Below are 12,276 nucleotides of genomic sequence, written 5' to 3' on the forward strand. Positions count from 1 at the left end.
GAAGAATGACAATTTGGGCCCATTTTAAAGTGTGATGATTTTTTAAAAAAAGATGAAATGATGCATCTCCTCAAGAACTTTTCATGATGAAACACAGAAAGATGGGAGTATGGCATGGAAGTGAGGATGAGAATGAGGAGTGGAATGGGATATTTTTAAAGGTTCTTCCCAGCTTTGACATTTTAATGATTTAGTTTTTTTCTGTTTTTGTTGTTCTTACTTCTGAACAGTTAGACTGTGAATGCTTTAGTATATTCAAACAAGTACAAAATTTTGTGATAATCTTTCTGGTTCACAGAATTTGACTTTAAATTTCAACAATGAATAGTCTTAACAAACTTAAAATAACTAAATTTAGGGAGGAATATAATAGTTTGAAAATAGATTGTATAAGCTTATTATAGTTGAACTTAAAATAATGCAAAAAGAGGATTAAACTAAATGTGTCTAAACTAATAGACAATTTAGGTTAATATTTATATTATTCATACTCAACACCCTCTCCATATTGTTTTTTTCCCAATATTCTCTTTATATTCATTGTTCTAACCTTGAAGAAAACCCTGTGTGACTCTACATCTTGACAATTTCTAACAAAAATAAGCAAACTCATTATATAGCAGTTATGATCTTGAGATATCTATACATGGAACTTACGGTTAATCAGTATGCACACAATATGGATGTATGAGGTGGTCAAATTACAATGGCATGAGGAGGCTGGGGGGAGACGACCAAAAAGGGAAGGAAACAGACTTTTCTTGACTACCATTCTAGGCGCCACAATTTGTGATAGGTGTGCCAGGTCACCCAATTGAACAGCCGGCAGGCCAGACCCCAGTGCACTGAACTTGGTGCATGCACTGAGAGATCCCACCGCAGTAATTATTTTCTCTGTAATTAGATGTAATTATTGTGAAATGTAGTGAGGAGCTTGTCCACAATCAAAATCAAACAAGAATTTCCAGCAGTATCCCTAGTACTGTAGCTACAAATGTGAAATGGCTGGGGGAAAACAAAACCAATAATTATAAACATAACTAGAGAGGGAAGCGTGGGAAGTTAGAAGTCCTGTACTTCAAAGGGCTTCCCAAGATGTTTGGGATGTATGGTTGGTAAATCCAGAGAAATGAGTCAAATCGGAACGGGGCAAACGCAGTGAAAGCAAGCGAGGGGCTAAGCTCCGGACCAGCTCGATGGGACGTGCCCCTCTCGAGCCCAGAGCCGCGGGGTGCGACTAGGCCTCAGCCTCCAGCCCTTCCAGTACCCGCTCCTTTTGTCCGCTCCTTGCGCTTTGGCCGGCCTCGGCTCCGCCCACCCCCTGGGCCGCGGCCGGTTCCGCCCACACTGCGCGGCGCCGGGCTCTGCCCACAGTCTCTGGGCGGGCGGGGCGGGCTGTGCGGTGCCGCACGACGGAGCGGGAGGGAGATCCGCCGCGGAGTTACGGGAAAGTTGGTCCGAGTTCCCGGAGTTTCCCTCCGAGGTTCCCCGGGCTCGGCCGGCCGGCGCCCCGGCGCCCCTCCTCCCTCCGGCCGTCGCCGTCCACCAAGTCCCTCTTGCTCCGCCATGGAGCAGCCGCCGGCGCCCAAGAGGTAAGGAACGCGGGGAGCGGGGAGACGGAGGCCACCGGTGACGGCGGCCGCGGGGCGGGGGCGGCTAGGCCCGGCCCTGCTGCCACCCTCTCCGCCTGCCTGACCCCGAGCCGGGCGCTCCGAGGGTCGGGAGTTGGCTCCGAGGGCTGGCAGCGTCAGTCCACGAGGCCAGGGGGCCTGAGGCGAGCCTGAGCCTCGCCGTCCCGCGGCTGGCCGGGCCTGGCGCGCGCGGAGAGCTGGGTGGGCAGCGCCGGCTCCCCGCGGCCCGACCTCCAGGGGCGGGGAGGGTTTTCCCTCGTGGCAAGTTCGCGAAGCCCGGGCGACCTAAAACTAGGAAATTATTGGTCGTCTTACTACCGCGTAGGTTTTCTTATCAAGGGTTCTTCATAATATTGCCTTTTTTTTTTTTTTTAGGCGGCGGGCTGTTTATTTACAGTTTAAGGAATCAAATATTAATAGCTACACAGTCTGTAGAACTTGTTGTGCGTATGCTGCACTGACAGGTGTTCCTTTACCCCCCTCAAGTTCAAAAGTATTTACGGATGCCAGACAGTAGGGATCTTAAATTAGACCCTCTCACCCTTATAGTTTTGCATGTAAAAATAGTGATGCTTTGGTTTGGTATTTATTGTTAGTTTATATTTAATCTTTGACATATTGGAAATGGATGTATACAGAATAGATGTGTTTGAACTAATATTTGCAGTTATCTTAGGAAACTAAATCAAGGTTGTCCATTGATAAAAGTTCATAATGCGCATTTTCTGCCCAAGAATGAATCAACTAATTGTTTGATAAAACATTTGACCTCAGTCTTTCATTTTTAATTGATTAAATAAAGATACTAATCTTTCTCTCAGACAGTACTGTTGTGAAGATTAAAGAGTTCATATGCTTTGATACCTAGAGATCTTTAGATGAGATCTTGTTGTATTCAAGAACGTGGAATAATTAAAGAGGTAGGAATCTTGGGAGCTATTGTGAATTGTGTGACTAGACATGTGAGCCTTGAGGTCTGGAAACCATCTGTCCAGGTGAAAAAAGGAGGTTGTGAGGAAGTTTCCAAAAGGGACCTGCTGTCAGTCAGAGCCCTTGAAGCAAGTCAGTTGATAGGTTCTTTTCTAGCATTTTGTATTCTAATACTCACTGGGCACCCAGTTTTAATACTACAGAAAAAATTGGAGGACTTTTTTTTTTTCTTTTCCATTTGGAAGGATTGTAAGGGGGCACCACTGACATAATGCCATAGGTCAACTTGAACAACTCTGAATTGAAGTAGAACCACTCTCTATTGATTAGCTCTACTGTAAGTTATCAGAGTTGCATCACAGGTGTGAGAATCCCTGCCCTTGCAGAAACATTAGAGAACCTGGAGGAGTCAGGGGCAGGTGTGGGTGGTAATTCCATGGTGATTAATACTTTTCAAAGTGGTTGCACATTTAACAGACTTATTTTTAGCTGTCTTCAGAGAGACTTATTTGATCCAGTAAGGCATTTCTGAAGAGTAAAGGATATGTGGTATTAATCCCTTATATCTGAATATCTCTTAAAAATTTTTTGGTAGCATTTTTATATTCATAATATTTAATCCTCACAGCAACCCCGTGAAGGAGGTTGGATTACAGTCATTAATCCTGTTTTATAGATGAGGACACTAAGAGAGTTTGCCACATTGGAGGCTGTGACAGGAATCACTGACAGTGAATTTTTGTCTTGTCCCCTATGGATCATTACCTTCTAAAAATAAAATACAGTGGCCCCCCCTGTTATCCAAGGTTTCACTTTTTGAGGTTTCAGTTACCCATGGTCATCTGAGGTCCGAAAATATTAGGATATTTTGAGAGGGAGAGAGACATCACATTCACATAACTTTTATTACAGTGTATTGTTATAATTGTTCTATTTTGTTATTAATTATTGTTCATCTCTTACTATGCCTAAATTATAAATTAAACTTTATCATAGGTATGTATGAATAGGAAAAAACATAGTACTATCCAAGGTTTCAGTGGGGGTTTTGGAACATATTCCCCATGGATAAGGGGGCAGTCCTGTACAGCTACCATTTTTGAGGTCATACTGTTTGCTGGGATATTTATATATGCATCCCTTTATTTAGACATCCTGAGACATAGTTATTCTGGCCCTGCCACTTGGTAGTTCTAAATTTAATTTTCTTCATTTGTAAAACGTATTGTGGGGATTAAATGAGGTCATATGTAAAACACTTAACACAGTGCTCTATAATGCGTTCAGTAATGTTAGTTGCTGTTAATTTATGTTTTCCTTATTAAATGAGTCTCAGAGAGTTAAATAACTTGGTCAAGTGGAGAGGGTGCCAAAACTCTGGGTCTGATTGGCTGCAAAGTCTGTGCACCCTCATAATGTGTGTGTACAGTGATGCTTCTTTTTGAAACTTGCTTTCTTGGTATTCCATGATGCAGTGGTCTTTTTCGGCAGTCACCTGGTCCCCTTTGCTTGTTCTCTTCTTAATCCCTGTAAAAATGCATTTTGCTTCTCTGCCTTGAGTAGCACTTCCTTAGTGCTCAGACACTTTTATATGGTCATATTTATGTTGCTGCTGTTGAAGTCTGTATGACCAGCAGCTGCTGAGCAGTTGAAATTTTGTATTTTTTCATGTAGGTCTACTCTTTTATTATCCCATCTAGTTTGTCATTAGATCCTATCAAATTTTCCACTAAAAATTCTGTGGGTTAATATTTCCCTCCTTTTTATTCCCAAGGTTACTACTCTCCTCCAGGGTTTTATGACCCTCACACTTGAACTGCAGCAGTGCCTTCTAACTGGGTACTTTAGTTCAATGGTTTTCAAAAATATTTTAACAGCAGAAACATATTAATAGCAGAAGTGTTCTGTTTGGAGTAGGGGTAGGACACCAGGACCTGGTTCCCAGTCCCTTATTCCTTTCCCCTTTTGCTATCCTGCAGAATCTCCAGTGCTCCACAGAACACAGTTTGTCTTACTTCATCCTGCACGTGGCTTTTGACTTATTTTGCTAAAACATCACTTCAGTCATTCTAATCCTTTTTTTTTTTTTTTTTTTGGATTGAGGGCACACTTGTCTACTTTGTATCCAAGGCCTCTATCACTTAGTCCCAGCCTTCTGTTACTGTTTATTGAGATGAATCTGTCCTCATGAAGTTTCCCTATTGTTCTTTAGGTTGTTGGCTGTGGGTACTCCCAAGATTGCCTTTGTTCACACTTTTCTGAAAAGTAATTTTGCCTGTAATCTGTTTTATTCTTCTTCCTTTAAGGTCTGCTTCATAAAGTGTCTTTTCTGAGTAATTTGTAGCTTGAGATATTTCTCTGTATTCCTAATAGGATATGTATTTGATTATATGACATCTTCCTATTCTTTTTTATTACGAAATTTTAGACATCGAAAGATAATAGGGACTAATTTAATAAATACCATGTATCACCACCCAGTAAGAAATGAAATATTACCGGGCCGGCCCGTGGCTCACTCGGGAGAGTGTGGTGCTGATAACACCAAGGCCACGGGTTCGGATCCCATATAGGGATGGCCGGTTGCTCACTGGGTGAGCGTGTTGCTGACAACACCAAGTCAAGGGTTAAGATCCCCTTACCGGTCATCTTTTTAAAAAAAAAAAAAAAAAAAAAAGAAATGAAATATTACCAATATATTTGGAGCCCCCATGTGTATCTCTTCTTAATTGCATTTCCTTTCCATCCCCCAAAGGGTAGTCAGTGTCCTGAATTGGAAGTTTGTCCTTCCCATACACGTCTTTATATTTTTAGCATGTTGTTCACACACACACGCGCGGGCTTGCGCACACATGCACACATGCACGCATAGTATTAGGCCTGAGTATTAGGCCCTGATTTTGAAATTTGCTCCTTTGGGTATCATTCTTCTACTCTGTGAGTTGGAGATTCCAGTGTGCAGCCAGGTTTCAGAATCATGGCTCAGAGTCCTAGATGATCTGTAAGGCACCTGTTACCCTCACATTTCATTGATTTGGTCTCCCCAACAGAAGGCTTATGTTTAAACATGGGCAATAGATGTGGTCACCCATGTCACTGACGTGAGGTATCAGAATCGCTTTTAGATTCCCCAGATTTTCTTAGCAGGTCTGTCACAGAGGTCTTTACAAGTTCTTATTGAAAGGACATTAAATAGTTATTAATTGTTAGCATTTTGGTAGGTTTGAGTTTATCAGATTTCTTTGTAGGGGAACCCCTAGCAGAGTGAAAAATGACCACAGAATAGGTAAAGTTTGGTAGGTAGAAAGGGAAATGACCAGAACATGGGCTCTTTACCAAGTAGAAAATTCATAGGAGGGAGGTGGGTCTCTATGATAGACAGGGGGGCAGCATGAGATCCCTGGTTGTAAGCAGTTATGTACAATACTTGTCAAAGAGAGGACAGAATGTTATTGCTGTAGAGAGATACTTTGCCAGATAGGCCTTATTCTTCAATTAGATTATAGAATTAGTTATTTAAAATTTAAAATTCGTTGATTAACATGTAGTTGGAAGAAAAGTTGGTGTGAAACAGTGAAAAAACTGGAAGAATAATAAGAGAGTAGCTGAAGCATACTTAATTTCTTCAGTGTAAGCTGTAGTTAGATTCTGTGGAAAAAAAATTATTTTTTCAATAGTGTGAAAGGGTAGTTTGGGGGAAGTAAAATTGAAGATTAAAGTAAAAATGTTAGGGTTACAAAGTGCATTTACACAGATGAAAAGTGAAGGTAAGAAAATAATCATTTCATAAGGGCAAATGTTGCTGTGCATGGAAGGATTATAAGTAAGAAGATAGGTTATTATGGAATGAAAAAGCAAAGGTAAAGAGATGAGGATATAAAAGAGTAAAGTAGAAAGTATTCATGTATTGCTCAGCATGAAGAGCCCACATCAGCCTGTAGCATCTGTAGCCCTGACCTTAGGTCAGGATTTAGGAATGGAGATAACAGAGGACCCTCAGCTCTCAGGAGCTGAATTGAGTGGGACAAAGCAACAGCCAGATAGGTAGTTAGTAGGATATCAGGAATATTTTGAAGACGCTGTAATGAGAAGAGGTGTGGACTTCATTTTATGTCCGTATTCCTAATTTATGTGTCCTTGGGATGTTGGAAGGTGCAATTCTTGTGTGCTTATTATTGGAGAGTTTCACTAAGTGGAGAGCTGAAGTTGTCTTTGAGTAGATGAACCCTAAGAATTCTTTTATTTTCCTCCCTCTCCCCACTTTTTTTTCCCCCTCTTTGTTTAAAGATCTCAATTGGCTTTACTGAGATATTAGAATTGGGCAACACTTCATTCCATAAAATAGAGTAAGTGTTCCCTCTAAGAACTGTTAAAAGAACAAGAGACAGCCGACTCAGGGAGGAGGCCCTAGGGGAAGTTTCCAATTTTAGAGGCAGGCAAGTGGACACAATGTTCAAAGTAGTCCAAAGGGAAAAGAACCCACCAAACTGGAGCATCTCTTTGAATTAACAACTTGATCCCTAAAGCATATGCTGCCTTCCCTTTGGCTTTTCTTGACTGAGTTAGGGTGACATCAACTTCATTAGAATTGGTTTAGGCCCTGGAGATGGGAAGAGTCAATTGGCTCTTCCCTCTTGGAGAGAGGGAGGATGACAATGAAATCTGCGGCAGTTCCTGGTGAGCAGACTTTAGTTGCAGATTAAGGCAATAGAGAAACCCCGTCTGTAGTTGAGTCTAAGCAACGATTAATTTATCCATTGTTCTTTAAGGGGCTGAGATGTGGAATATACTACTACTGAAGAATTTGTTAGAAATGTAAAGAAAAAGGTAAATATACAGTATATGAAACACATGCTAGGTTGAAATTTGCTTTTTTGAAGTAATCTAAGTGCTCATTCCAGAAATGTATATCAGTAAAGTTTTAATAATAAAAGGTTTAAATCGGACACTTCTTGTTTGGAGTGCAAAGGAAATATAAGTGCTTAGAATTTGTGAAGAATTTCATTTTTCTGGTTTCAGAGAAGTCTGTGTTGACCTAGAGGTACTGTCACCTCAGGCCGTCATATCTTAGTGGCTTTCAAAATTTTTTTTATTTTTTAACATTGTTACTGACACTCAGTTAAGATCCACGTATATATAAGACCAAAACAGAAGTTTTATGAAATGTACTACTTGTGATGTTTTCTGATATTTTTCTATGTTCTATTTCATTAGAAAAATGCTGGTCATGATCTACCAAATTATTTTCATGACCCACTAATAGGTTATTATCTGTAGTTTGAAAACACATTGTTGGTGTATCTGTTAGTGACAGTCAGAAAGCTGACTTCATTTTCATCTCCATTCTGTTACTTAAAAGTGATGATGGCACTGCCGAAGGAATCCAGAGTGGTGTTACTGTAACAACCTATACATACAATAGAGATATTCTGTAAGATTCTAGAAAGTGAAGAGGTGAAGGGAAAAGAAGAAACTAGTATTTTAAAACTACTATATTTAGAACACTTTATATATGTCCCAATGAAAGTGTGGGAAAATGCAGAATGATTATCTGTGATGTCTGACAGAGTTAACAAAGGAAAATGTAATATATAAAGGTTGTTGTGAGGCAAAGGCTCATTTGCCTTCTGGTGTAGACTGACCCTGTGCACTGGAAACATCTAACTAACTACAATTATGATGACCTCAGTTTCTGACTCTGTACCAGCTCCACCCTAACTACCAAAGGTCTTTACATTTTTCTCCCAAAGAGAAAATTTATGCTATCTGATAGAAACTTTTTTTTAGCTTTGCCTCAAGCTGCTTTTTTGTTGTGATTTTATTTGAATTGCTATGTAGTTTGGGTTTTTCTAATTTCAAGCATCTTTTAGCTCTTAGAACAAAGATTCTACATTTGAAATGTCTTGTTACAGCTGTTTTTTTCTACATAAAGTCTCAAGTTGAATGAATGAAAGTAGCAAATATGTAAACACATATATATGAATATTTAAAAAAAAGTTCATTTTTTATATGCTGTAGATATTAAAGTGCAGATTACCTTGAATTTCTGAAAGTACATCAAAGGATATATCTTGTAAAATGGCTTCATAGTAAAATGAGAATTACAGAAAACTGTTAACATTAATGACAATTAATTAGTGTGTTAGTATTGTGTACTGGGTTCTGAAATAGTCTGTAGATATAGATGATACTATACATCTTAGTAAAGAGGTAAATTGAGTAAATTTTTCAGGTGTTTCCAGCTATCTTGATATATCTATATCTACATCTATATATCTACGAGAGGTCTTCAAAAAGTTCTTGGAGAGATTTGTATTATCTTTTAATTCTGCTTTTCCATGAGCTTGTTGAAGTACCCTTGTATATCTATCTCAGTATCTTGATACACACGTGTGTATTTATATAATTGGGGAAATTGTTGAGCATGTGTGATTCCAAGGATGGGGTAGATTCAATATATAGAATATGCTTCTCTGTGTAGTAGGTCTTTTCATTTTTAGGATTTTTGGTTAAAGGGTCCTATAATTGGAATGCCAATTAAACTTATTTTGTAATTTGGGTGAACTTTTTATATATTTGAGGAAAGCATAAACTGAAGATAATAGGCAGCTAATTTCCTTGACACTCTCTCGGGAGCCGCATAGTCTCCTTTCTCTGTTGGGTTGAGCCATTCTGTCTTTTCTGAAAACTTTCTTTACTTACTGGTCACTGTTCATGGCAGAAATTGGCTGTAAGCCTGTAGTTCATTCATTTACTCATTCATACATTCAATAATTATTAATGGACTGTCTACCAGATTCCTGATGCTTTTGTACATAGTAAATGGAACATATGAGATCTTTGCCCTCATAAAACATACACTCTAGTTTGAGCCTGAGCTATGAAAAATAGAAGTAACATGTACTGATAGAGAAAAGTGGTGGACTCTGCTTAATAGGGCAGTTGGAGGAGGCTTCTCTAAGAAGGTGATATTTAAGCTTCGGCATGACATTTAGAAATTATCCATGTGAATAGCAGGAGAAGAGTATTCCACGCAGAGGGAAAAGCTGCAAGAAGGCCTGAAGGGAGAAAGAGCTTAGTGTGTGGGAGGAATTGAAATGAGGCCATTGTGGCTGATTGTAGAATGGGAGAAAGTGAGTAAAGATGAGGTCATAGAGATGGGCAGGAATTCAGTGAAGCAGGCCATGGAAAGGAATTTGGATTTGAGTCACAGTGCTCTGGGCTGTCATTAAATGATTTTTAAGCAGGATTTTAAGCAATTATGTTTTTAAAAGATCATTCTGGTTGCTTTAGGTAGAGTAAACAATAGAGCGTTAAGAATAAAAGCAGAGAAAAAAGTTAGGAGGCTGTTGCAATAATTTGTGGTTAGAGATGGTGGAGTCAGTGGAGATGGAGAGAAGCAGATAGGATTAAGTTATGTTTTGGAGTTAGAAATGAAGGGCTTATGGATAGACTAGATTTGGAGAATGAGGAAGGAAGAAGAATCAATCCTGTCTCCTATGTTTTGGGTTTGAGCAACTTGGAGGATGAGGGAATACTGGTAGAGGAACAGGTTTGAGTATCTATAGTCTCTTTCTTAGAATTCCACACTCCCAGGAAAGTGAATCTCATAGCCCAAAATGTGATCTTAGGTGGTTCCCTTAGAAGAGGAAGTGGATAAGGGAGGAAATGATGGGTACTGACTTCTTTTTTTAACCTGTTGTTTTCACCAGCAGGTTAGAGTAGAGAATGGGAAACATACCTAGTCTTTGTTAGGTGTTGAAATATTTGTATGTGCTGGTAACCTGATATTTTTTTTTTAAAGAAATCTTTTTATTGCAAAATAAAACATAGTACAAAACAAATGTATGGCTTAGTGAATTATTATACGGCAGACACCTTTGTAATCACCATTCGGGTTAAGAAATAGAACAAACAGAACCTTCTGAGTGCTCCATTGCAGTCACAGTGACCTTTCCCCTTAAGTACCATTATCTTGGCTTTTATGGTAGTAACCTAAATGTGCATTGCTAAATACTCTAGGCTAGTCTTGCTGATTCGAAGTAGTTTTGTTATGAATTGTCGTGTTTAATCTTTAGGTTAGTCCTCCATCCCTTTCTTTTCTTTTCCCTGTTGAAGACCCAGGCTGTTTGAATGTAGTTTCCCACTGTCTGGATTTTGCTGATTGCTTGCTCAAGGTGCTGTTGAGCATGGTCCTTTGTCCTCTGTGTTTCCTGCAAATGGGCAGCTGGATCCAGAGATGGATCAGACTCAACTTCGATCCCTTAGGCATCGTTACAGAGTGGGGTTTGGCAAGACTTTAGGAATCTCTTAATGTCTAATTGTCTTTCTTTTTTTGTGATGTTAGCAGCTGTTGATGGTTAGTGCTTGTTTCTGTTAATTCATTGGGTGTTGCAAAATGGCGAAATTCTAAGTACATCATTTTGTTTTCATTTATTAGTTGGAATGTTTTTATAAATAGTCACCTCCCCTCATCTTCTGTTTGGCTACTCAGTGGTATTGTTTATATAGAAAAGGTAGGATAAATGCTTGATTCTTCCCCTTAATTTACCAGTTTTCAAGATAATGAATTAGTCACTTATCTTCCTCCAAGGGGGACCAGTTCTTTTTTTGTTTTAAATGCCATTATGAACTGATGGATTTAAACATATTTGATGGATTTTAATCCATTGCCGCTACTGTCATTGAAGCTCAAGTTGTCCCATTTTTGGTTAGTGGGAGTCTCTTCGGGAGACAACATGACCTTAGTGGTCATTGATAGCTTACTTTCTGTCTGCTGTGATAAGATATTCGGGGCTCATCTTGTACGTTTCCTGTCCCATATCTGGAATCAACCGTTTCTCCAAGAAGCCCTGGTTTCTTTTAGTGAGAAATGGTTTTTCAAGACACTAAACTGTGCACTAATATTCTGTTATTTTTAATAGCATTTTATTCATAGATAACTGATTCATTCTTTCAAACTGTGGGATATTCTGTCAAAAAATATGATGGAACTGGAAGTTTTGAGCTCTTTTCTGGGTAATATCTATACCACACATTTATTTTCTAAGTTTGAGTCAGATATTTGGCATATGTAGACTCAAATTACATGGTAGACTCAAATTACATGGTATTATTTAAAGGGGATTTTTATATTCATGTTCTCCCTAGTTACTTTGGTTGCCCTTTGACCCACTATTATCCTAATATCCAGCTTCACTTCTTTCTCACCTCTAAATGTTTCAAGTGACCTAGTGTATTCTTTTTCTTAAATGAAAAAAATATAGAAAGATGAAAGAATCCAAGACAAATAACAACATTATTGATAAGATCAGATTTCAGGCCTTATTTTTTTTTTAGGTAGAACTTTTAGTCTGCTTTGTTTTGTGTACATAAAAATATTGATGTACAAACAATGTCAAAGGCAACTTAAGGCTGCTTTATAAATCCAACCCTGACTATAGTATGATGAATTGCAAAATGAAATCCAGCTATTAAATGTCATGTTATTCCTTTCTAGTTTTGATATTAGCCCTTCTTTTAAGTTTTACTATGTTTTGAATAAAATGTGTTATTTATCTCATTAACACAGTTGGCAATTTGTGTTTGTCATTGTGTCACATAACTTTAGAAAGAACTAGTTTTAGTATAAGTACTTATGTATAAAAGACATTAGGTTGGGGCCGAGCCCGTGGCGCACTCGGGAGAGTGCGGCGCTGGGAGCACAGCGACGCTC

At 39.0% G+C, this 12,276-nt stretch overlaps 1 protein-coding gene and 1 pseudogene across 3 annotated transcripts in view; both read left to right on the plus strand.

Moving 5' to 3' along the window:
• Nucleotides 1-1,413: 1,413 nt before the first annotated feature.
• Nucleotides 1,414-12,276, plus strand: part of STK3 (serine/threonine kinase 3) — a 304,634-nt gene continuing 293,771 nt past the window's right edge. For all 3 annotated transcript variants that reach the window (XM_063079486.1, XM_063079485.1, XM_063079487.1), the window contains exon 1: nucleotides 1,414-1,592. In XM_063079486.1, the coding sequence (XP_062935556.1) occupies nucleotides 1,567-1,592 (26 nt within the window). In that variant the 5' untranslated portion in view covers nucleotides 1,414-1,566. The remainder of the gene's footprint in view (nucleotides 1,593-12,276) is intronic.
• LOC134364139 (calmodulin-like) overlaps nucleotides 6,478-12,276 on the plus strand; it is a 36,750-nt pseudogene continuing 30,951 nt past the window's right edge.

The sequence above is a fragment of the Cynocephalus volans genome, chromosome 15 (genome assembly GCF_027409185.1).
Source record: "Cynocephalus volans isolate mCynVol1 chromosome 15, mCynVol1.pri, whole genome shotgun sequence".
Taxonomy (NCBI): Eukaryota; Metazoa; Chordata; class Mammalia; order Dermoptera; family Cynocephalidae; genus Cynocephalus; species Cynocephalus volans.